We start from the raw sequence: 26,136 nt of genomic DNA, 5'->3' as shown, positions 1-26,136 counted from the left end.
ATGCAGGCTCGGAGCAAATAGGTACGCATTTTTAATTCGCACGGCGTTGAAATATATTTGTTTCTTACTGGTGTAATGATTATTAAACAAATATTAGGTGCACCTACACAAGCCTCGATGCAACCTCGTAGACCGAGCCCTGTGCGTCCACCCTTAGGTATTGGGCACCACTTCATCCCCGTATTCAATTTATTCAGCAATTCATCTAATGTTGTCCACGGGTTATTTCGGTGATGAGGCCGGCCCATCTTCAGCTGCCCCACGCCCTATCCCACCAGCACCGTTCGAGCCATACTACGCCACGCCCGCTTGGCCATCTTCTACTGCACCGACATACCACGCAGGTACAATTGTGCATTTTTTACTACTACTTTCATTTCCACATTGTCCATATCTAATATAATTATTTGTTCGTAGGCCCCTCCAGCCAATACACATAGACACCAGCAGATCCTTCACAGTCCTCGTACCCTAGTCAGGAGGATGAGGCTAGCCCGGACCCCACGTACGACCTTATTCGGGACTTCTTTGGGGGCACACCTAACTACGACGTTCTCCAACGGTCTCAGGTACCCAGTGCTCCACTTTGGACACAGCCCACGCAGGATGAGGCCTTGACACCGGTGCTCCCTACTAGGCCGACCAAACAGGTCAGTCCACCCGACCCCCTCACCTACTCCAGGGGCCACGTGAGGATGAACCAACGGCATCGGGACCACGATGGGGGGTATGGCCAACGGCAGCGGGGGAGACAGCAGTAGGATTTTACATTTGTTTTTGTAACTTACATATGCATATTCGATTCGTGATGTAATCTTACGTATTCAGACGGGTGTAATCTTTATGGTCCACTTAGCATGTCGTAACTGCATTTCTTATTCCAATGTGATGGCATGCTAGTTGCATTTCTTAATCCGACATGACCACATGCTACATTCTATCGTCCTCACCCATGTATGAACCGTTCACGATAGACCTAGAAAAGTATATCTTACAAAGCTACTTATACACGAAGTGACTGCTCGCTTACTCTATCGGGAGTGTAACTTTAATCATGAAGTGACCACACTACTGAACTTTAACCATGAAATAACAACACATGTCTCCTTGCGCAGGCTTTAAACAAGAAGTGACAACACCGGACAGCTTTTACCACACAATAAATGACAACACAGGTAAGCTTTTACCATCATCAATGACACAACTTTCCCATTCTTCAAGATGGAATCCAATGCTCCTGCCACCATCTGAGCCCTTCCACTCACTCATTTCTTCAAGAGCGAATTTAATGCTCCTAACTTCCCCCACCATAAATAGCCGAACCTCCATACGTTGATGCACCACTCATTTCTCATATCTCTCAAGTGTAATGTCTTCCTCAGCTCTATCAAACCCACCAAAGAAACATTGGGGGATTTTCATCCCTCAAGGTATCAAACCACCGATGTGCTTCTGTGGTGACTGTTGCAGGCTCCGCGAGTCGCAGGACATCTCATACACCTATGGGCTGCGATTCTTCATGTGTGCCAACTACGAATATGACAAGCCTCAACATGGAACATATGAGTATCCACCGATATAGCAACAAATATCAGCCACATCTTTGCCGATTTCGCACCCTGTTTTACTAACCGCTCATCTTATTCTATTTCTTCAGTCCCCTCCATCGCTCTGTAATTTTATTCAATGGCTCGACAATGAGCAAAATGAGGAACATAAACTGGTCGACATGAACATGAGGTGGAGAAGGGAAGCTTACGCATGTCGGGAGTACGAGCAACAGCAAGAGAAACTTCGCTTAAAGTGGTAGGAAGAAGAGAGCATGAGGAAGGAGGCGCACGACCATACCGTGGCACAAGCTCGGGAGGCTAAGAGGGTAAGGAAGCGGGAGAGAGCCCGCCGTGCTAAGGCAGCAGGTCCCGATGCCCTCTAAAAGGAAAAATATCTTAGATGCACTCAGTAGAGAGTATCTAATGTAACCCGACATACTTCCACTCCCTAAGGCATGTTATGATTAGGAGCGGCGCACTAATAAGTAGGTCTTAGTGCGAACCGTATAAGCCACCTTCTTTTCCTCATCGTGTCGTCGTGGTTACAGTCTCATGTAATGTTTTCCACCGTATGTTTAATATTATGTTTGTCGCCGTTCGCAACCTCATACCCGCGTAATATGCTGCGAGTGCTTCACATATACAATTTGTTCACAAATACTGATTTTTTATTCTCCGATAATTACGTAACCTACTCCAAATTCTCGCTTCCTTAGTATACCATTTTCACTACTCTTCAACCTTTTTAATTCCAAATTTTGTAAATTCCCCTATTTTAAATTTTGACGAAAAACACAAAATTTTGTAATTTTCGGCAAAAAATATGCCATTACCGCCCCCTCAGAGGGCGGCTAGGCTGCTAACCGCCCTCCTAGGCTCTACCCGTCCCCTGAGAGGGCAGTTAGCACCCTTGCCGCCCTCTGAGGGGGGTGGTTAGGCCACCTGCCCTCCCAGGGGCGGTAAGCAGGCCTAATCGTCTTCTCAGAGGTATGAAGCCCTCCCTCTCAGGGGGCTGCAGGCGCTTAATTTTACAATTTTTTCCATGAGGAATCTATTTATTTAAATTTTTAATTAAAAAAATATAAAAAACTCCCATCCTTTTCCTATTGCAGGCCCACTCCTCTCCTTTCCCTGGCCCATCTCGGCCCAGCCAATGGCTGCCAGCCCTTCTTCCACCTCCAGCCTGCCACCCTGCTTCGTCCAGGCACCGGCCCCTGTGACCGAACTGCACGCCCGAGCCACGTGTCGCCACTCTGCTCCCGCTCTCTCACTACGTCTCGTGTTCACACTGTGCCCTCCTTTTGCCTTGACGGCCATGGCGTGCCAAGCCACAAAACCTTCACTGCACAGTGCTCCCGTGCGCTGCCGGCGCGCCAACCCACGACCGAGCATATCCCTCGATCAATGCCGTGTCCATACCATAGGCCACAAATTCAACGGTGTTATGCCTTCGAGCCTTCTTGAACTTGCTCGAGCCTCTCTCTCGGGCCCAAACCGGGCAATGCAATGCCGGTGAGCCACCGCATGGAAACCGTCTCTCCCCCTTTATATAATCAAGTCCCGAGCCTTTGTCTCCCTCTCCTATTCCATTTCCTCCATTCCGAGCCACATTTCGACGGTCGATATGGCCTAGACTGGGAGAAATCCTCGTCTCCCCTAATTCCGGCCACCGCCGAGCCTCACGTACACAAACCCGAGTTTTAACCCTCCCGCAACATAGATCTGCTGCCCAATAACGGCGAGTTCCCGTCGCCACTTCCTGCCATCTCTGGCGAGGAGCTAGCTACCAGAGTACTCTTCGTAGCCCTGCGCGTCTACCTGATAGCACGTTGCCCCAAGGTTTGCTGCGGAAAGCTAGGATGGGAGACGCTAATTCTAAGCTTAGATCTTTCTCTAATCCACCAAATGCCACACAAATATCGACAATAGCTCATCTTACGATCACTGCTAATAACTTTGAGATCAAACCTGCTTTGATAAGTTTAGTGCAACAAAATCAATTTGACAGTAGTCTCAATGAAGATCTTATACTTCATGTGCAAGCTTTTTCCGAGTATGCAATACAAATATCGACAATACCCCAGAAAAGGAAAAGCTGGCAACAGACGATTCGGTGGTCATGAAGATGCAGCAGGCCAACTTGCAAGAGGTCGGATCTTACCAAACCCAACTCAGCCCATAAGGTCGCCTTCGGCTCCACCACCAATGGTGCAATTCCCTAGCAATGGGGACTAAGACGCATAAGCAGCCCCACTTGGGCCTCCTGAGGGGTGGGGACCCCCACTGGCCTCCTGGGACGGGTTTGACATTTGAGAGGTTACCTATACCAAAGGAGTGCCAAGCTCCGGCAATGGGAATCCAGATAATTGGGACTCCCGTGTAGCCCAGACCTTCCAACAAACAACCCTGGCCAGGGGAGCCAACCCTTCTAGCGCCTTTAGGCTGCGAGAGCTCCCTAGCCCCCAACCTTGTGGCGGAGGCTCCATTTTTGCGAAGGTACGCCCGTCTACAAGCACCTAGCAATAGCTTATCCAGCTAGTTTATATTTATATATTAAAGTCAGCATACCTTGATAATAGCTAGCCTAGCATTAGGAAGTCTTTGCGATAGATAACTAATAGGCATCAGTAAGGTACTATGAAACCTATGTCGCGCCTCTACCCAGCAGTAGGCAGCTTTACTTAATCTTTATCATAGTTCAACAGTAAATTATGAAAAGCTTAAAAGTTGTACCCTTGCCCGAAAATACCATCTAGTGTGCAGCAGGAAAGACCCCACCGGCGGGTCGATGATGTAAGCCTCGATGCCAAAGTTACAAAAACTTAAATCTAAGGTTATATATCTGTCCAGTAGTAGGTAGTAGAACCTAAGCCATGCCTTTGTCCGACATGTGCTAAAGAATATCCGTTCAACCAAGTCATGACTTATACTACCAATTAGCTAGTTGCCGATAAATAGTAAGGTACCAGACCTATCTTGGGTTACACCTCTATTCAAATAGTAGACGATAGAATTTAAAATATATATTTTCACATGAAGGCATTGTCTAGGTAGGAGACATGGCCTCTCCAGCACTGTTGCATGCCCGGAGTGGTGTGGACCCCCTCCAGTATATTTTTATGCTGGGGTGACACGGCCTCTCTGGCACTGCTACATGCTCAGAGAGGAGCAGACCCCTTTCGGTATTGCTACATGCCGGAGTGGTGTGGACCCCCTCCAGCATATTTTTATGCTAGGGTGACACAGCCTCTCCGATATTGCTACATGCCCAGAGAGGAGCGGACCCCTTCTGGCATTGCTATATGGCAGAGTGGTGTGGACCCCCTCCGATATATTTTTATGCCATGGAGACACAACCTCTCCGGCATTCCTACATGCCCGGAGAGGAGCGGACCCCTTCCAGTGTTGCTACACGCCAAAGTGGTGTGGACTCCCTATGGCATATTTTTATGCTGGGGTGACATAACCTCTCCGACATTGCTACATGCTCGGAGAGGAGCGGACCCCTTCCGGCATTACTACATGCCGGAGTGGTGTGGACCCCCTCCAGTATATTTTTATGCCGTGGAAACACAGCCTCTCTGGCATTGCTACATGCCCGGAGAGGAGCGGACCCCTTCCAATGTTGCTACAGCCGGAGTGGTGTGGACTCACTCTGGCATATTTTTATGCTGGGGTGACACGGCCTCTCCGGCATTGCTATATGCCCGGAGAGGAGCGGACCCCTTCCGACATTGCTACATGCCGGAGTGGCGTGGACCGCCTCTTGCATATTTTTATGTTGAGGTGACATGGCCTCTCTAGCACTACTACATGCCCAGAGAGGAGCGGACCTCTTCTGGCATTGCTACATGCGGGAGTGGTGTGGACCCCCTCCGGCATATTTTTGTGCTGGGGTGACACTGCCTCTCCGGCATTGCTACATACCCGGAGAGGAGCAGACCTCTTCCGGCATTGCTATATGCCGAAGTGAGACATGGCCTCTTCAGGAAACTGTCACGGGACTCCGGATGACCTTGCCTCCGGAGCCTCACCGCGGTGATCGTCGGCCCCATCATCGACTCCACCTCTAGCAACCGCCACAGAACTCAAGGTGACCTTGCCTCTGGAGCCTCACCGCAGCTAATGGCCAAGGGGGTCGTTGACCGCCTTCCTCGACCCCATCTTCAGATTCACCTCCAGTAAGCGCCACGGCACTCCAGATGGCCTTGCCTCTAGAGCCTCACCGCGGCTAAAGGCTAAGCGAATTGCGGACCACCTCCCTCGGCCCCATTGTCGGCTCGACCTCTGGCAGCCGCCTTGGGACTCCGGATGGCCTTGCCTCTGGAGCCTTACCGTGGCTAAAGGCCAAGCAGGTTGCATACCACCTCCCTCGGCCCCATAGTCGGCTCCATCTCTGTCAACTACCGCAGGACTCCGAGGGACCTTACCTCCAGAGCCTCGCCGTGACTAAAGGCTAAGGGGTTGCAAATTTAGGCATATTAGCAAGAGGAGGTACAAAAGAAACTGGTAAGTTGTTTAATGATGTTGACACCCTACTAACCCACATCTTAAGTATTTTTAGGCTACTTCATTAAACTAGGCTCTGATATTAACGTTGTGAGGAACTGTCCAAATAGTATTCTAATTAATTATAAGGACGATCATTTGCTTAATCACTACCACGACGATTCAAGAATACTATCCCGGTAATCCTGACGTATTTTATGCCCAAGATCAGAACACATGCCTTTCCAACATATAGGAACATATCAATGGAACCATCAATTTGCATATAAATATAAATGGAACCATCTCATGAACAAAACTATAAGTTGAACCGTCTCAAACCCATACCAACATACCACAAGATATGATCTCACATTCGTAACTCTACAACCAATGCAAATGGACAAAAGCATGCTCATGATCGAGAGCACGGCAATTCAAATTGTTTTTACACCCTACAGGGGTACAACTTTACCTACACGATTTGAGGACCATACGGCTTGAGTGACCATACAAGCCCACCGAAGGGGGTACTCGTGTCAACCTTTTCCAATAAGCCCCAACCATTTGAATCAGGCATTGCTCAATGCAGAGCCCACTTAGGTTAACTCCCGGAGCAACCACAAGTGCTTCTACAAGCCCGTCCGCTCACACCGTTGATGTATAGACCCAAATGATCATAGCTACAGAGGTATTTAGCTTATCTTAACATTAGAACAACATATCGTTAGTACGAAAAGTGCTAAAGCCGATTGCACCAACGGACGATGCTTAAATGATGCAAGCGGTCTATGGCATCCGGGCTCCTCTCCTGAACTACACCGAGGAACTCCACCGGTGTAGAAGATACCCCTAACACCACCCACATCTCGCCTCATTCTCTCCTCTCATACAACCCACATCATTGTCATTGTGTTTGTAAACAATAAGTAAGCCCTAAGCTCGCGAACAATGGTCAAACCATTACTTATCTTCTACTGAGGACCTAAGCATTGATAAGCATTTCAAAGCTTTTAAGTTAGACATCAACAATGTTATCAAGGCTACAGGGATATAGATAAACAACAACTCAAGGTAGGAGTAATTCACTCACATAGGTTCTACCCATATAAGCCCGACATCGACTCGCTAAACATGCAAACGTATATAAGCATCAACTCATCATTTTAGACTCCACATTATTCCAACTAAAAGGTCAATATGGTTACATGCTTTCTTTGCTGCTCTTATGGTTGCCTGATACTCTCAGCGCAACACTCACAGAACTCTAGTAGATTGGTGGCACCTTCACTCGCTTGGATTGCCGACGTAACGCTCTCTAAACGAATCAAGAACGCGTTGAATAAATAATCAAATAATGGAAAAGTATGCATATGATGCATGTTTGCATATTAATATAGCATCATGTTTCGAAAACATTTGCAAAGGACCACCAAATAATTAGGGTTCCAAAGTTTGAAACATTAGATAAGACAACCTAAGTGCATATAGCTTTAAGTGGCTAGCGGTCAGACCGGTGTTGAAGTGGTGGTCAGATCGTCGGCGTGTAGAAGGTTTTAGCCTCTGGTGGTCAGACCGGACCGACCGACGGTTAGACCACGAGGCTTTGTGGTCAGATCGACATGAAAGTGGTGGTCTGACCAGCAACTTGTAGAAGGTTTCGGCATCTGGCGGTCACACCAACCGTCGTGGTTGGTAAACCATCAGAACCTACTGGCAGCACATATGCGGGGTCACCGGCAAAGGTTCCGATGGTGCCTTCGACCATGAAGGGTACCGAAACACTCTACAAGACTAGTGGAGTGCTTCTAGGGTGATTTGGACAATATTCGCTAGGTTAAACTCAAAACACCCCATGGAGAAGCTCTAGGCTAGGGTTAAACTTAGGTCTAAATGGAATTAGGACCGATTCAAGCTCGGGAATGACAGGGAAATGGTAGGAGATGTCTCACCTTAATCTAGGTAAGCTTTCTAGCAGATCAATCCACTCTGGAGAAGCTTCGATTTGGAGATCAGGCTTTGGGGTGGCATATGGGCTTGCGGTTGGATCAACTCGCATAGGGACTCCCCAACGAAGAGGATGAAGGGGATGATCTCTAGGAAACCTCCGGGAAGCTCGAGGGAGTCCCCTCTATCGATCTTCGATCGTTGAAGCCATCGAGGTGATCTCTTCTTCTCTCTCTAGCGCTTGAGTGAGGGAGAGAATGAGAGAGTGTGAGAGAGTGTGTGAGAGAGTGTGATCAATCCTCTTAATTGTCGCTATGTGTATGATGGTCAGACTATGGGAAGCTCGGTCAGGCCGAGGAAGCGGTTTGGTGCTGAAAATCTTTTTTTTTCCTTTTCTCTTATTCTTTTTCTTTTCTAATATCTATGGGGTTTCTCCTAATTAGCTTCTAAGCTATTTTCACTCTCAAATACTCAAGTGCATGTGGGAGAAATACGTGAAGGTTCAAAATGCATAACTTTTGGAACGCATTTAAACTCAAATGGATAATCAATCGCACAAAATATAATGCAATCATGATTCAACATGTCTAATTACCTAATTAACATTTTGGGACGTGACATATATCAACTACATCATGTAGGTACTTCCTTCAAACCTAGTTTTTCCTAACCAGGTACACCTCCGAGTAGACACCATTAGTCCTACAGTTGACTGCTACTAGTCATCTCTTGAAGCTTGGATCTATTTTGAAACCCCATTTTAACCAATTGTACAAATGCCTAACACTCTAATACATGGTCTCTATATACCCTTTTCCATTGACTCAAACACTGATAGAACTACCCCTCCAGACTATAAAAAATGTCACTTTCTCCATAAAAAATCATGAATTGCTATTTATCTAACATACACATATGTAATGCTACTCTGCAAACCTACGTCTAAATGTGCAATAATCCTTAAATTAGGCCTATCATTTTCTGTACATTACTAAAAAATTAGATCTAGCAACACTACGTCTAATATCACTAATCCTATATCTAATTGCTAAGCTATGTCTAACTACATCTCATTGCTAAACTATATCTAAATACTAGATATAATTGCTAACCTATGCCTAAACCTAAATCTGATTGCTAAACTATGTCTAAATCTAAATCTGGTGGCTAACATATGTGGTTTGTAAAAAAAAACAAAGGAAAACAATTAGCTTCATGGGATATGGGTTTCGGTAGGGCTTTGCCGCTTCCTTCTCCCTCCCCTCCCCTCCCCTCCCCTTCCATCCCCTCCCCTCTCCTCTCCTCCTCCCCTTCCTCTTTGCTCTCTCTCTCACTCTTGGTGGCTAGCACAAGCAAAGAAAATGAGGGGTGTGAGATCTCCCAGGCAGCGCAGCCCTTTATATAAGAAAAAGTATCGCCCTTCCAACGGATGACACATTTTCCAATGGGCCCCGGTGCACACAAACACTCCTATCACCAGTTGGAAGGGTAACAAATGGGTTGTCGCCCTTACAATAGGTGACATGTTGCCGTGGTAGCCACATCAACGCGTATATTTAATATTTGGCTGTTGACCTATGGGCCTCAGCACCTGTCACCCATTGGATGGATGGGCAACAGGTAGTTGTTGCCCTTCCAACAGACGATGAAAGGGCTATTAATGCAATTTTGAACTAGGTACCTAAATTTGCTAACTTTTAATTTTAAAAATATAAACATAAAAAATCTGCAGTATCTGCCTAGCCTTCATTTCATTTCATCCGCTCTTTATCTAGCTTGTTTTCCATTTTAAACTTCTCTTTTTCTTAACAATGAGTTTATTCCACAACTAGTTGCTAACTTCTTCGAGCCAGTGGCTTGGAGAATGACGACTTTGATTGCCAGGTTTTAGGGTTATGGGGTGGGTTTTCTCACCCCTTGGCTATAGGAACTAGGTAGGAGACCCGCTAGACGGCAAGAGGGTCTAGCAACGTGGTGCTGCCGTCTGCAAGAGGCAGTGTTGCTAGGGCAGCGCCTTTGTCCATTTTTTATTTTAAAAGGGGGACGAGGAGATGTTGGGTGTGACAAAGAAGAGGGGAGGCTAGATGGATCAAGAAGAGGACAATGCTGCTTGAGTAGTAGCCACATCGTGCTAACATCTCTTGATAGTTGCATCCTTCTGTTAGCGAGGTTTCTTTTCAAAAAAAATTTATGATGATCTGGACTTACTAATATTTATCTGTTTCAACATTATGGTCCAACGTGAACTTTTGCAATGGCTTCGCTTAGAAATATTTATCTGAAGGTGATATGCCCTAGAGGCAATCATAGAGATGATTGTATCACACGTCTATATTCATTTACTATCGAATAATATGTTATTCCAAGAATGATTATCGTTTACATTGATTGGCAAGTATGTGACTTATTCATGAAACTCTTTGTTTATATCATGATGTTATTCTTAATCGATCCCTAGTTGCATATCATTGTGATGATACATAAGACCAGCACATGTATTGATTGATGATCACATTTTATGGATCATAGGTATAGAGATCAGGTCAATAATGTGGACATTTTTATCAGAGAACATGATGTTGAATAGACCCACCTTGAGATCCACCAATACAAGACCTTTGTACTCATACCCTATAGCTTTGAGTACGTGTTTGCGTGCCAGGACGTTCTACTTTTATGGGCAACTTGATTCGAGTACTCATTTACTATGGTAACATATCACTATAGTGTCATCCACCCAGACTTAAGTAAGATTATTGGCTTGGACTCACAACAGATATATAAGTAAACCTACCAAGACCTCATCGACATGCTAAACAGGTAAACTCAATCATTTAATCTTCACACCGATTGCATCTAAGTTTAATTGGTATTCATATTCATGTACACAAGATACAGCAAAAACTCAAGAGAATCCATGTTACACTAAAACATCTCTAAGAAGAACATTGCTCCACTTGATGGATCTGAACACTAGGTTCTATTGAAAGCCAATCCAAATGTCATTCTCACAAAGTCTTGCAACTTGAGGAAGAAACACTTAAATCTTAGGATCTAGGCACTATGTGAAGAAACTCTCTAAGTTGATGGTTCTAGAGGTGAGGGATGGTTCAAGACCAACTCAAATATGATTTGTATCCCTCTAGCAACAAGAAGAACAACTCCAACACAATTGACAATTGCAGCTCTTCAACAAAAACAAAAATCACCACAAAAACCGAAAAACTTGCAAATTGGCATGGGAGCCGAGAAAGGGAAAGTAGAAGGAGATGAACAGAAGCATAAGAGTAAACAACATCTTCATTACTTTCAGAGGAACGTCCTAATTTTGGTGGATCACCGTCCAGGGGTGTCTGGACTTGAGATTGTCTGCTCTACCGCTGGTGCGCAGGCGATTAGGGCCTAAGAAGGAATCATGTCGTCGTGCTCTGCCTTGTCCAAGACCTCCTCCTTGATGCCAGACTCCTACCAGGTCGGAATCACGCTCACCATCTCACAGGCGATGGAGCTCTCTCCACCTTCTCGATCTTCTTTCAGCCCATGACGTCAGCGGAGTTAGAGGAGGGTTTTTGGAGGCAAACGTGCAAGAAGCAAGAAGAGATGACTGGAGGTAGACGATGACGGAAGGGTGAACGTTAAAGTTGGCTCCCCTTCTTCTTTTATACATGGCGGCAGCTCTCAAAAACAGCTCTTCGATTGACACCGTGACACGACTCGAGGCCATGATCTCCTACTTTACCGTCATGTCGTATTTAATGCTCGACGCATGTGAGAGCAGGAACCCAGGGAACCCAGCGCACCACGCCGTCATGCACATGCATTTTCCTATCGTAATCATGATCTCCTGTCAGGTAAAAGATTCTCACCACTGCCTGAAATCTCCGCTACGACGGTCCAACTTTCGAGCCAACCAGTGACAAGTCTTCTCCATGTCCTTTCGTGGGGATGGGGCGATATTTTTGGGCTAACCAGAAATCCTACTTGGATGAAATATCTTCCTAAGGAATCACTTGAGAACTTGGAGGCGTTCGGAACCCTGAATAGATGATCTGCGGACCCCGAGAACCCGATTGGATGCATCAGCCTAATCGGGGACTCGAGTTTTACTCGATGATATGGTCGGTCAAAATGCTTATCGTTGCTAACCAAGTGTTTGACCCGTCGAAACCTCATTTCACATACTAGCAGAGGCTTGACGTGACTACTGTATCTGGGTACCTCAGGGTTTCCCGTAATTATTAGGGCATATCTCTATTTCAAAAATAAGATCCCTGGATAAATGAAAACTGGTACATAAGGTTTCCTATAAACAAAGATGTTTATCTTCAAGAATAAAAAGAAAGACTTCAAAGGATATACAATACCCCCTATATATATGAAACCTGAGGATCTTAGGGGGACAAGCGATAGATAATTACAGATTATTATTAGCTGCTCGACTAGATTAGATCTATTTAAACTAGCCATGCACCCCTTGTAATAGTCTTAAAGAACAATACATGACATAAGGTTATTATTCTAAAGGAGTCAGAACCTATCTAAAAACCCATATGTATTTCTTTAATTTGTCTATTTAAAGCATCCATATCCTTTCTATAAATTCATAAGACGGTCGGTTAACCAATCGTCCACGCTATTCGATCTTTAGAAACTGAAATGGTGACAGTACGATTTTAAGATGAGCAAAGAGAGCGAATTCATTTTATACAAAATTGTTACAGCGGGGACTGTGCTTTCCGGAGAACAACCACCTTGTCTATGCTGCAGCTACACTCATTAATAAAGGATTCTCTGAAATACATAGACCAGTTATCGCCCAATTAGCTTGACCATCCATGCACCACCCAAGTACAAACCAAGCAATGGACCCGCCAAGAGCATCTGTGTGAAAGGATCCGTCGAGGGTGTAAGCACAGCGGCAGCAACAACAGCACCGACAACAACATATCTCCAGATCGAAAGCATTTGATCACTAGAAACTAATCCAATTTGTCCGAGCAGTAGCTGGATAACAGGGACCTGGAACAGAATACCATGAAAATTGTAACAATTCAATATATGCCTCTTCTTTATGAGATTCTGTAGTTCTCATAGTTCGCTGGATCTGTACCCTTGTATGGTGAAATAAGTTTTTTGGTGCAGTCATATGGTAACTCAAAAAGGTGCTCACTAGCATCAAAAGCAGCATTCATATGAGTCATTTGATCATTAGGTTAAAATACCAAACGGAAGGATAGCAATCAACACTGCCACAGTGGGATAATTCACATAATAATTTACTAAAACACACAAAGTTCGAATTCTGAAACTTATCACCAATCAGCTTCAGTGCGGAACATACATGATAAGATCCTTTCAGATTTACCAACTTAGTGCATATTTAATGGTATGAGTCGAGTACTATAATTGCATATTTAATGGTATGAGTCAAGAGCACTATAATGAGGTTCAAAAACTACACCAATGGAATGAAGCTGCAAAACTTAAATCAGTCGTGATGTTCGGCTTTTTGGCAACTGTTTAGCTTGCAGCCATAATTGTGCCGTGCCACATTTCCATTTCCCCCAACACTCCGACAAGCCTGTCATACGCACAAACTCTTGATAAAATTTATTTTCGCTGTGGTGACCAATCTGGGTGCTATAGCCATGCTTTGGCATGAAAAGTTTGGCAGTGTCTGGTTACTTTCCTAACAATTAAATAAAAAAGAAACACATTCCTACAACTAACCCTGATATCCGGTTACAAAACATAGGAGTGAAACATACAAGGGCATTTGTTTACCTGAAAGGATAATCCTGTGCTGAACATCAGTATAAGTATGAATTCAAAGTACTGGTCTATTGACCACAATGATTCTACTGCCCCGTCTGCATAGTTCACGAAGAAGTTCAATGCTGCAGGGCTAAGAACCGTGTAGGAGAAGAAAATGCCAAGGTAGAATAGAATGGAAGAACCCAAAACAATAGGCCCTAGGAATTTCCTCTCCTCCCTTGTTAAACCTGGGAGAACAAATGCTATGATCTCATACAAAATGACAGGACTTCCAAGTAAAAGACCACAATAACCAGAGACCTGCATGGAATTGAGAATAGTGAGATAATCAACAGTTCAATTGCTTAATGAGCTCTAACAAAACTGATGTACATTATGGGAATTGCATGCACACAAGACTGATAATATGAAAACAGCATTCACTTTAAACTTTTCTCATATAGACTACCAACGCAGAGGAAATTTAGTGGTCTTGAGAGCACTTTGTGGACCAGTGTAAGGAGCAGTGTGTCCATGGTTATCCAACGTTTCATGGATGAAATAATAAAAACATAGAACAATGAACAAATATGCTGCAGATCTGTTATCAAACAGCTGCTAAGTAACATTAAGTTTGAATATTATTTACTTCCGCATGAACTATCCATAGATATTTAACTAACGTGCATCCAAAAGCTAAGTAAAATGATGCTCTAGTTTATGATATTAATTTTGTGACTGTGTTCACAAGTGAAGCATATACAACATGAGTAACTGATTCAAAAATTATATTTGCACCAATGAGCCTAGTATGCTCATTTTAGAAATTTAACCTTACATTCCTTTCCCCTGCACACTTACCTTGCTGCCTACCTCACTAAGTAGCGAGAAACTTCCCTGCACTAGCTCCGCTAATATGCGCAATGGTCTCAAATTTTGTGTATGGACATATGCGATTCTAGGTACCTGTAACTTCGCATTAAAATAGTAGGGAGGGAGGTGAAAACGAGCACCCAGGTGTGCAACTTGTATTTAAGCTTTCCATCAGTGTGAAAGAATTTTCATCTGTTTGTTCTCTACGATTCTACTGGAGAATGTAGATTGTGCAAATGTGATAGTCACACAACCTGACTCAGATATGTGTACCCACTAGCCACTACGCACCATGTGGGACCGTGATCAACTCCAGAATGCATAACACATTGCTAGAACCATAAAATAAGAAAGGTGGCGTGTTCCAGTGCATTGCATGTTGCTACAACATTCAAATAAAAAAAGGTGACCTGATCTACAAAGAATTGGGCAAGTGTTAGGATAATCATCCACAGGGAGGATAGCCGGATGGTATCAGCTGCTAGGGGAAGAATTAGATCATAGATTAGGGAGACAGAATATTAGGGGAGACTAGATTATTTTTTTTTGCTTGATTTGATCCAGGCACAATGCCACATATATATAGCTGGCTAGGGAGTATCCTAGCCTGCCTACAAGTCCCAATTTAAACCTACTTCTATCTCTAATCCTTATCCTGATTTAAACAAACTATTCCTATCTTATCTCCTAACCGAATTGATTTAAACCAAACCGGACTCTTATCTCTAAACCGGACTGATGATTCAGAGATAGAAGTGAGTTTGAACTGGGACTTATAGGCCGGCTGGGATACTCGCTAGCTGGCTATATATATATGTGGCATTGTGTCTGGATCAAATCAAGCAAAGAAGAATTAATCTAGTCTCTTCTAATATTCTGTCTTTCCAATCTATGATCTAATCCTTTCCAAGTAACCGATGTCGTCCTGCTATCCTCCCGGCGGATGATTATCCTAACAGGGAGGGGCAGGACAGGGAGCAGAAATGATAAGAATCTTGTAAGACAAATTTCAAATGAAGAATGTGTTCATTCAGATTACCGGAGACTCACCTTTAATGTTGTAAAGAAAAATTCCCCAGGGGAGAGCTGCAAAAAACGAACGCCCTGAACACTAACTGGCGCCTCTAAAAGCAGAATCAAATCTTTGGAGAAAGCAAAACAGCCAAGTATTGCAGCTCCAACAGCCAAAACTGAGATGAATATCCTCTCACGAAGTTCCTCTAGGTGATCAAATATACTCATCTCCTTATCATCAGGAAGTAACTCTTTGCTTGGATAAAGAAAATTATAAAGAGCACTCTGTTCTTCCTGTGAGAGGCCTCCTAAGGAACGATTTTCCACTGTATAAGGGATTTGAGCCGTAAGCAAGTCAAATAAATATTCTTGGTGCAGCTATGTCACATACAAAAGAAAGAAAACTCGAACGTATAATCAAGTAAATAAAATGATAAGTCATCAGGTAACAAGAAAAAAAAATGTACATGGATAGGGTACATTGCATTGTTGAATACAAAATGGTGAAGTATTGTCGAATATCTAACTATAGAGTATATACGTATAAGGCACTGTACATGGATAGGGTACATTGTACATATGATGGATAACTCCGGATATTGCGAATCCGAATCTGCAGGATCTGATATACTCGGAGATCATGAAAGCCTATACTAGGAAGGTCTCGATCGAGTTAAGCAACTCGAGTATGACTAGTATCCAAGTTCGATTTGGCTGTTTTGTCTTGGCCGACAGGACGGAAGAGTCCCTATCGACTACGGCGGACTCAAGGTAGTGCCAGGATCCCTATATAACTCGGCAACTTTAACCCTAGATTAGTTTAGATCTGATCTACTCTATTTTAATAGGTTTAGGCACATTGCTTGTATTCGAGACGATCCATATATAGCATCATCTACACAGGACATAGTGTATTACTCCACAACGGATACCCGAACTTGTATACATCGTGTCTTATTTCCTGCTCGACCCCTGGTCCCAAAGGTACCCCAATTCAATTATGGATATATTATCAAGAACTAACATTCGACAGTTGGCACACCAGGTAGGGGCCTTTATCTATTTTTCAGGATCAATCATGTCTCAAGTGTGCGTTCGTGTTGGATTCTCTGACATCGGCTTCTACGAGCACTTGGAGTCAGCGGCGGTCATCGTCGCATCGCCTCCTACCGGTTCAGAGTTCACCTTCAAATAATGGCATACAGCTGGGACGATCAAGGTGAACAGATCCACACCGGTATTGTCGAGTCCAACCCATTAGACGCATACCGTGAGATGGGACACCTCGAGTGGGATCCCAAGGAGCCTAATGTTCATCAGTTAATGGACACCGACAGAGAAGGTGGGAATCAGGAAAGTGGTGACGACGACTTCATCGACGGCTAGAGTAGCCGAACAGATTGATTCGTGTTTATGGTCGGAGCTAACGGCACACCCATCGAGCAAAACATGGAGGATTCGGACACCGTGATAAATGATGGTGAAGGAATCCTTGACGATCCAACAGCGGTAGCCGTCGCCCAAGGCAATGGTGTTGCTAGGGGATTTCCACCAGGGGCGTCCACAGCTGGGGCGATGCAGGCCCCCGATGCCGCCCATCATCGACGGGCGGCGGAAAATCAAAGGAACCTTGATATTCAACGTCGACTTGTCCTAGGTATGCCTACGGTTCAGGTAATGCCTCCACCCACAACGATTCCAAGATCGAGGAACGAACTACCTCAACATAGCGATCACGGAGCTATATCGGCTCGACCACAGCTAAGTCTGGGTAGCTGTGTTTTTAGTACTCTGAAAGCTAATGTCCAAGGTGCTCATATGATTCTGAGATCCTTCCCCGAGTTGGATCCGACGAATCCTCTAACCCCGATGGTCAATCCGCTCAAGACTCTGCTTGATGCGGCTCAGATCCAGGTGGCTTGAGTGAATAACCCTAGCGTCTCTAGGCACCCCAGCTAACAAGGTGTTGGTTCGAGAAGTTACGAACGCGAGCATCCCCGAGTCAAGGGATCCCAAATGGAAAGCTCGGATGCTCAAGCTTGAGCACAGTCCTGCGGGCCAAACTGTAATTGCCCCATCCATAAACACATGAACCAGGAAAACCTGAGGAATCGCATCCCTCACAACAGGCACGATCTACGAAGAGTGATAGGCAACCACCGTGAGGAATACCGTGAAGATGATCATCATTATAACGATTGCATATCTCCGAGACGGGATGGTTGACATGACTCCCCTGTTCGAAGGAACAGGCGTGATAGTCATCCTCCATCTCCACCTGAGAAATTCGACGAAGGCCGTGAAGCACCCAAGCTCCGATTGATACGATGGCTTGAGAAGTTCAAAGCAGATCCGATCAAGAAATACGACAGGAAGCTCAATCCCAATAAGTGGTTGCAGGTCTACACCACTTTTATTTGAGCAGCTGGCGGCAACAACAGGGTAATGGCCAATTACCTATTGACCGCCCTCGATGGATCTGCAAGGTCTTGGTTACTAAACATGTCGCCCAACTCGATCCAATCGTGGGTCGAGCAGAAGGCTCAATTCATTGCCAACTTTCAAGGAACGTTCGAGCACCCAGGAACAGAAGACGATCTTCACCAGCTGAACCAAGCTCGATCATCATCGCCTTTAAGCGACGCGTTAAGGACAAAGATCTAATCGGGAAGTTGGCTACCCAAAAGATCAATACAGTAAAAGAACTCTTCGAGGTGACAAATAAGTGTGCAAAGCGTGTCGAAGCTCAGGCACACGCCAAAAATCCTCAGTCTGGCAAGGATAAGCCCAAGTCCTAAAAAAATGAGGGGAAGAAGAACAAACCTGGTAACAAACACAAGGGTCCGGACATGACCATAGCTGCGGTCAATAGGAGCAATCACACAACACCAGGGATAATAAGGGCCTGAGCCGTGGAGGTGGGAAATGGTGTCCTGTCCATCGGACCAACCATCATGACTTTGACATGTCATGTTATCAAAAAGTAGCTCGACGATAAGATTAAGGTTGCTATTGCTGATTACCATAACAAACAGGCCAAGTTAGACATCAAGGACGATGAGCCCGAATTCCGTGGGACCGACCAAAGCCTAGCACACATCTTCTGAGGGTTCGCCTCATACGAGTCCAAAAGGCAGTACAAGGCGGTCGAAAGGGAGGTCAATCTGGCTCTAGCCGGGCCTCCCAGGTACTTTAAGTGGTCGGAAGTCCCGATCACCTTCGATCAAGCTGACCACCCAGCTGCGGTTCTACACTCGGGTCAGTATCCGGTTGTGGTCCAGCCTACTATCCTCGATATCAAAGTCTTTAGGACCTTGGTTGATGGGGGTAGCTTGCTCAACCTCATCTTCGCTAAGACGTTATATAAGATAAGGATCCAAAGGTCGAAGCACAAGACAGGAACTGAGCCTTTTCACGATATAACTCCAAACTCATCGACCATATCCCTTGGCCAGATTGAGTTGTCTATCACCTTCGGCGAGCCTGACAACTTCCATACAGAGAAACTGACATTCGATGATGTGGATTTTGAGACGGCCTACAACGTGATCGTAGGTCGCTCAATGCTAGGCAGGTTCATAGACGTAGTGAGATCCCAGGCCCTAATGAGATCATAACCGTCAAGGGAGATCAACGTGCAACGATCAAATGTGACAAGCAAAGCCTAGATATGGTTGAACACTTCTGCTGAATGGCAACTACCTCAAGAGGCGTGGAGTCTAAGCGCCAGAAGCAATAGGCCACTACCAAGGTCAAGGACACCAAGCTCGTGAGCCTTGCTGATACCTCTAGGTCCGATGCCGTCGCCAAAGGTGAGAACAACAACGGTGCTAAGAATAAGAAGGCTAGTTGTGGCATCAAGGCAGTGCCCCTCGACCCGTCTAAACCGGCCAAGACAGTCAAGATAGGGGTCGACCTTGATCCTAAATAGGAACTCGAGCTCATTACTTTTCTCCGGGAAAACCAAGATGTGTTTGCATGGTAACCATCAAATATGCCCGGAGTTCTTAGGAAGGTGATCGAGCATCGACTAGTTGTGAAACTCGGCGCCAAACCTATGGTGTAAAAATAGCGAAGATTCGCGGAGGACAAGAAGCAACCCATCTAGGTGGAGGTCGACAAACTCCTAAAGGAGGGCTTCATCTGAGAGGTTTGTCAAGCCACATGGCTCGCAAATCCAATCCTCTTGAAGAAAACCAACGGCAAGTGGAGAATGTGTCGACTTCACCAACCTCAACAAAGCTTATCCCAAAGATCCTTTTCATCTTCTTCACATCAACCAGATAGTCGACTCTACGATAGGTTATGAATTGCTATTTTTTTATATGCCTATTCAGAGTATCACCAAATTAACATGGAGATAGAGGATGAAGAAAAAATAGCTTTTATTACTCCCTTTGAGGAATTTTGCTATGTAAAGATACATTTCGGTTTGAAGAGTGTTGGTGCTACGTATCAACGGTGTATTCAGAATTGTTTACAGCCCTAAAATAGGCTTAATGTTGAAGCATGTGTCGACGATATTGTAGTCAAATCTAGAACCAAAATGCATTGATTGACGACCTCAAAGAACACTAGGAAGGACCTCCAGAATAGGCTTAATGTTGGAACCTTAGGAAGGATTGTATGATGCTTAACCCCGAGAAGTGCACGTTCGGCGTCCCATCCGGTAAGCTTCTCGGTTTACTAGTGTCAAGTCGAGGCATTGAGACTAATCCAGGCAAAATCGAGGCTCTCGATCAGATGTGGTCACCTTGGACACTGAAGGAAGTTCAAAAGTTGACAAGATACATAGCAGAGCTTAGTCGATTCATCTCTAAGATGGGCGAACGAGAGATGCCCTTCTTCAAGCTGCTAAAGAAACAAGACCGATTCGAGTAGACGGAGGAAGCGGAGAAGGCTTTTCACGACTTAAAAAGGTATTTATTGTCTCTATTAATTCTAACCCCGCCTAACGAAAAAGAAAAGCTCTTTTTGTACATTGCAGCCACCTCAAAAGTTGTGAGCACGATCCTGATGGTCGAGCAGGAATGTCCCGAGAAGAAGGCCAAGATCCAGAAGCCGGTTTATACATAGGCAAAGTCCTATATGATGCTAAGCTACGATACCACCAAGTTCAGAAGTTGTTGTATGCAGTCCTGATGACTTCCCGGAAGCTACGACATAATTTTCAAGCGCACAAGATCATTGTTGTAACGACGTATCCACTGAAGGATATTATACATAATAGGAAGGCTACTAGACGAATTGCCCATAAGGCATAAATACCTTTTTAAGGATGTTATACATAATAGGGATGTTATACGTAATAGAGGCATGTGTTGGGTTGATGACGAATAACTACACCTCATAAGGCATAACAGCACAAGAGATTATTAGCCATCTAACACTTAACAGCCAACAAGGTTCTAATGTTCTAGTCGGTCCCATATGTATTCTCTTCAAGTTCGTGTTCACACGCTGGTCAAATACGCAAGTCGGCTAAAAGTTTGCAAAAAACCATCATGTTGTTTCTTTTTCTTAGTTTCGTACTAGTTTTCTTTTCCTTACTATTTCAGCTACTTCGAGTGCTTACTCGAAGTCCAATGCATCTAATAATATGTCTAGTTGAGCTTTCATGTATCGATGGATATTTGATAAATATGTTTTAAGGATGATTTTAGCATGTACTAATCAGTTTTTGCATCTACTTATGCTGACTCTATTTCATCAACAAGGAAATAATGGCTAAAGCATAATGGGGAAGCAAAACAATAGTAATGTTTACAAACATCCCTAAACCAAGGATCAAGTTCAAAGTGTTTCGAGTCAAGGACCACGGACAATCAGCTAGAAAGACTATCTTCGCTTTTGTCATCAGGCAGCCTGAGCCCTGAGGACTTGACGAAGGCAGGGACCAGAGGCTTGACGCTGTAAACGATATTTGCTGCCTCCTCTTCTGAATAGTCGAACCTGTCCGTTACTACTGATGTGTCGATGTCGGGGTTATAGCTTTTGAGGAAACTAAGCATTGTTTCGGTGCTTACAAAGGCCGACTGGTTCATGCAATCGAGGGCCTAGTCTTTCAGCTTTTGCAGCGCAGTGGCCATGGTATCCTATTCGGTAGCTGTAGTGTTTCGTTCGGTAGGTATGTCTTTCCGGTCATCTTTCGCCTTCTTCGAATCACTTCTGAGTTTTTCCAGATATATATCCTTGTTCACAATGGTTTTCATTTGCTCGTTAGGAAGGACTCGAGGACTGGAAAAGCAAACAAAAGTCAATTATCATCAGTTGTCTGATATTTGACACACACCAGTGATCGTTATGTGGACTAACTGTTAATTCTTTCCAAGCTAGCAGCAAGCAACGTATCTTGTTCTTTTTTATAGTTGTTGTGGTCGACATTCGAATACCGAGCCTTGGTAGCAGCTACCTGGACACTTGCAGCCTTGAGGAGATCCTCTAATGCCACACAAGGATCATCAGTTAAGGTTGATGCCAGGTTCTCAGCTTTGTTGGCTTGCATGCTTGTTTCAGGTGCGTCCATGAGAGGTTTCTCTATTCGAGAAAGTGAAGGCGACGTCACTAGGGAGGATGTAGTCAGCTGGTTGGTTGGACTGCTCATCGTCTACTCTTTTGACTTCTTCGGAGAGGACGGTCTACAATTAATAGGGTGAGGAGAAAAAGGAAGGCCACAAGCCAAGATAAGTATTCGAGTCAAACTTCTTGGCCGTTGGAATGCACAAAACGATGTTCGACTTTTGTCTCTTGATGGTTACTTTCTTCATCATACCAGCAGCTAGAGCTAGTTGTGTTGAAGGGATGACCAGGGAATCCAATGAAGTTAAAGAAGCCATTGTGTGTAGAAAATTAGTTCACGATGACTTGTCATCATTCTGGACTTATCGAGTAAATTCTCAGAGGAACGACCAATATAAGGAGGCCAACTTGATACAAGTTACGTCTCTTACTGAGTCATCAGGTGCGGTGGTTTCTCGAGGAGGCAATTGTGGGGATGCACCAGTCGATCCCTATAGTAAAGCCCTCCATACAGACCAGGCGTTAGTTGGAATATGCTCGATAATCGGAATGGCAGCTAAATAAACGATCATCTAAGGTTCGATTTCAGTATCAATTGACTTTTTCTCTGCATACGCTTGAGGGGCAGTGGGTCGGATGACGAGGACGATCTCTTGGATCCAAAAGACCCTTCAGCCTCTTGACCAGTTGGTGCTTCCCCTTGTCGCTAGCACCAGAGGAAGAGGTGTCCTCTTGATGGAAGGCTGTAACCTGGAATCAAAAAGATGAGTCAGATCAAAACAAGCAATAAGTATTATTTTCTTAATCCAAGCAAATTCTCACCAGTGGTCAAGGATTCTTGAGGGAGTAGGGACAAACAGGACATGGTTGCGCCTCTTCAGCAAGGAGGAATGATTCCATCACATTCAAGTTCTTGGAGCTTCGATTCTTGCATCGTCGAGTCGCCCAGGCCTCGGTTAGGAGCTTCATCTCGTTCAGTTGCTTGGAAGAGATGTCGGCAACCTTCAAGTTGGATTCTTTCTCAGGCGAGGAAGGAAAAGTGGCATTCACAGAAGGGCTGGAGACCATGGGGTGAGATTTCTATGCGATTGCGCATGCTTGGACGGAGAAAGGCGAGAGCTTGAAGCAGGAGATTGGCGGTGAGAGGATGAAGAATACATAAAGTACAGGTTGGTACAGATAAATAGTCTGGTACTAAACGTCTTTTTTGTAATCACCCCCGTTAGTATGGCGCCTCGTCCGGTATGTAAGACGAGATGATTCCATCGTGCAAATCTTCGCACACCCGTTCGAATGCATTAAATGCATCTATACCCAACGATTCAAATTTCGGAGATTTCTTTTTAACTCTACTCAGATACGGATGTCGAGAAGTCAACCTTTTAAACCTTTCTTGAGTCTCGAATGCGGACAATAGCAGGGCGTTTGACCTAATAGTGTTTTCACTCGATATTCAGAACAGGATATTCTTTGCTCGATTGTTTCGATTGCAAGCTTGATCTAACTTACTCGACCAAGCTTCGACTTGTCGGTACTCGAGTAGGCGCTTGTGAAAATCCTCCATACTGAATAGAGTTAGGGAGCGACTGTTGAATATCTAACTAAAAGGTATATTCGTATAAGGAGTATACCATACATGGATAGGGTACATCGTACACCTAATGGACAACTCCGGTTATTGCGGATCCGAATCTACGAAACCTGATATACTCGCAGATTACGAAAGCCTATACTAGTATTCAAGTTGGATTCGGCTGCCTTGCCTTGGCCGACAAGACGGACTCCCTATCGACTACGATGGACTCAGGGGTGGCGCCAAGACCCCTATATAAGGTGGGGACCTAGACCCCAACAGAGGAGAAAGAGCAACTCACATCAACGCCTAAACAACTCGATGCAAGCACCCAGACCCTAACTTTGGAGATACTCGATGACTTCAACCCTAAATTAGTTTAGATTTGATCTATTTCATTGTAATAGGTTTAGCCATCTTGCTTGTATTGGAGACAATCTATATATAGCATCATCCACATAGAATGTAGAGTATTACTCCACATCGGAGGCCCGAATTTTATACGTCGTGTGTCTTGTTTCCTGCTCAACCCTGATCTCGAAGGTACCCCAGTTTAATTACAAATATATTATCAGGAACTAATCTTCGATAAGTATGAAACGGAATTCGCTAAAGTACTTGTCTAGCAAGTTGACCTTTAACTTATTTATTTCCTTTATTCAACTAGTTAACACTAATGAGCCAGAACAACACCTTAAATGTGAACATCCTACACTTCTTTTAATGAGCTTTGAATTTACTCCCTTTGCTTTTTGTTACAAGGCACGCACACATTTCAAAATTGAAGCTTCCTTTTTTTTACTGACAATTAGCCTAACAATATGTAGATTTTGTCATACATAAATGGTACCATTCCGTTCATATTTGAGACTACACTTCATGATCATAATTTTGTTGTTATGAATGTAATATTGTAGGAGAAAACAACGATCAAAGTGTGTTGGAGACTGACCTGAGTCAAACTGCGCCTTATAATTTGAAACAAAGGAAGCACTTTCCAAAATTCAAATTTATAGCTTTGTTATTTCAAATTTCTATGATAAAATTCTAACTTTAGAGGTCTGCATTTACTAATGGAGTAATGGTTCACACTCGACACGGAGGCAACAAGGTGACAATTGATAATTAAAGCTTAATTTAATGGTTTCAAATTTCCCTTCTTTTAATATAACAGCTCGTGGGCAAGTGTATTGAGATGTAGATGAGCATGGCATCGGTGGCTTTGTATTAATTGCATGCCAGAATCTTGACATTTCACAGTCAATTTGTTTTTTAGATGAACAATTTTTCATAACGTTTAGCAAGTAGCATCGTGACAACCTCTTAAACTTCGCGATTCACCACTAAATCCCAGCGTTGCACGGTTGCACCCACTGGAATTGGTCGTGACGACAAGCAATGACCAAGAGTTCAGCTCATATTGGGCACACGACTAAACATTTAGCGAACAGTTGAGACCACAACCTCTCAAGCTCCAGCGAAACACTAGAGGAGCGGTACGAAAAAGGCATACTCAGACGCGTACCGGGTCCAGGAGGCGGGTCCTCGAGGGCGGCGCCGATGCCGCTGGACGGAGACTCCTCCCTATGCGGCGGCGACCCCGGCTCGCGGGGCCCGCCGTCCCCGTCAAAAGTGGAGCAACGGAGGCGCCGGCGGCGGCCGCGGAGGGGCCCGGGAGCCGCGGCAGCTGAGGGGAGGAGCGGCGGCAGGACGCGCGGGCGGGGGATGCGGCGGAGGAGGACGCTGCCGAGCTGGAGCTGCGGTGGCGGGTGCGAGAGCAGGGGCCCCGCGCTTCCCATCACTCCCCGTCTACTTGTTGCCGCAGGTTCGCTTGAATCAGGGAGGTGGATGATGATAATTGTCCGCTGCTGCGTGTTTGCTGGTGTTGGTGTCGCGCTTCGCTGCTCTCCTCGCCAATTCTCGTGTTGTGGTTGCGCGGCTTCGAGGGCCACAAGGGCCACACGATGACACGACACAAGTGAGCAGCGGCAGTGTGGTGCAGTGACACGCTTCGGTGTCGAGTTGCAGCCATGAAAATCTAGAGTTTTTTTTTTATATTTTTTAAAAAATTTAAATAAATAGGTTCTCGGTGAAAATATTTACAAAACTAAGCGCCCGCAGCCCTCTGAGGGGACGGTTACGGGTCCTAACCGCCCCCTGAGAGAGCGGTAGGCCTAACCACCCCCTCAGAGGGCGGCTGGGGCCTTGCCGCCCAGCCCACGAGCTTACCGCCCCCTGAGGGGGCGGGTAGAGCTCCTTACCGTCCTCTCAGGGGGCGGTAGGGGCTCCGCCTACCCGTCACGCCGCACCAGCCCCTCGCGCCCTCTCGGCTATAAATAGCCCAAAAAATGAGAAAAAAACTCATAAAATTTGGAAAAAAAAAATGAAATTTGAGAAGAGAGGGAAGTAGAGAGGAGA

The 26,136-nt window shown here is 45.0% G+C and overlaps 1 protein-coding gene across 1 annotated transcript; it reads right to left on the bottom strand.

Moving 5' to 3' along the window:
• Nucleotides 1-12,664: 12,664 nt before the first annotated feature.
• Nucleotides 12,665-25,673, bottom strand: LOC133902142 (sec-independent protein translocase protein TATC, chloroplastic-like). The gene is made up of 4 exons (XM_062343739.1): nt 25,244-25,673; nt 15,663-15,952; nt 13,770-14,060; nt 12,665-13,004 (listed from the first exon to the last, which is right to left on the bottom strand). The coding sequence occupies exons 1-4, from the start codon at nt 25,515-25,517 to the stop codon at nt 12,795-12,797; spliced, it is 1,065 nt and encodes a 354-aa protein (XP_062199723.1). The 5' UTR covers nt 25,518-25,673; the 3' UTR covers nt 12,665-12,794.
• Between the last annotated feature and the right edge of the window lie 463 nt (nt 25,674-26,136).

This window comes from Phragmites australis, chromosome 2 (genome assembly GCF_958298935.1).
Source record: "Phragmites australis chromosome 2, lpPhrAust1.1, whole genome shotgun sequence".
Taxonomy (NCBI): Eukaryota; Viridiplantae; Streptophyta; class Magnoliopsida; order Poales; family Poaceae; genus Phragmites; species Phragmites australis.
The sequence above is the reverse complement of the archived record's forward strand: the minus strand, read 5'-3'. Positions and strand labels throughout refer to the sequence as shown.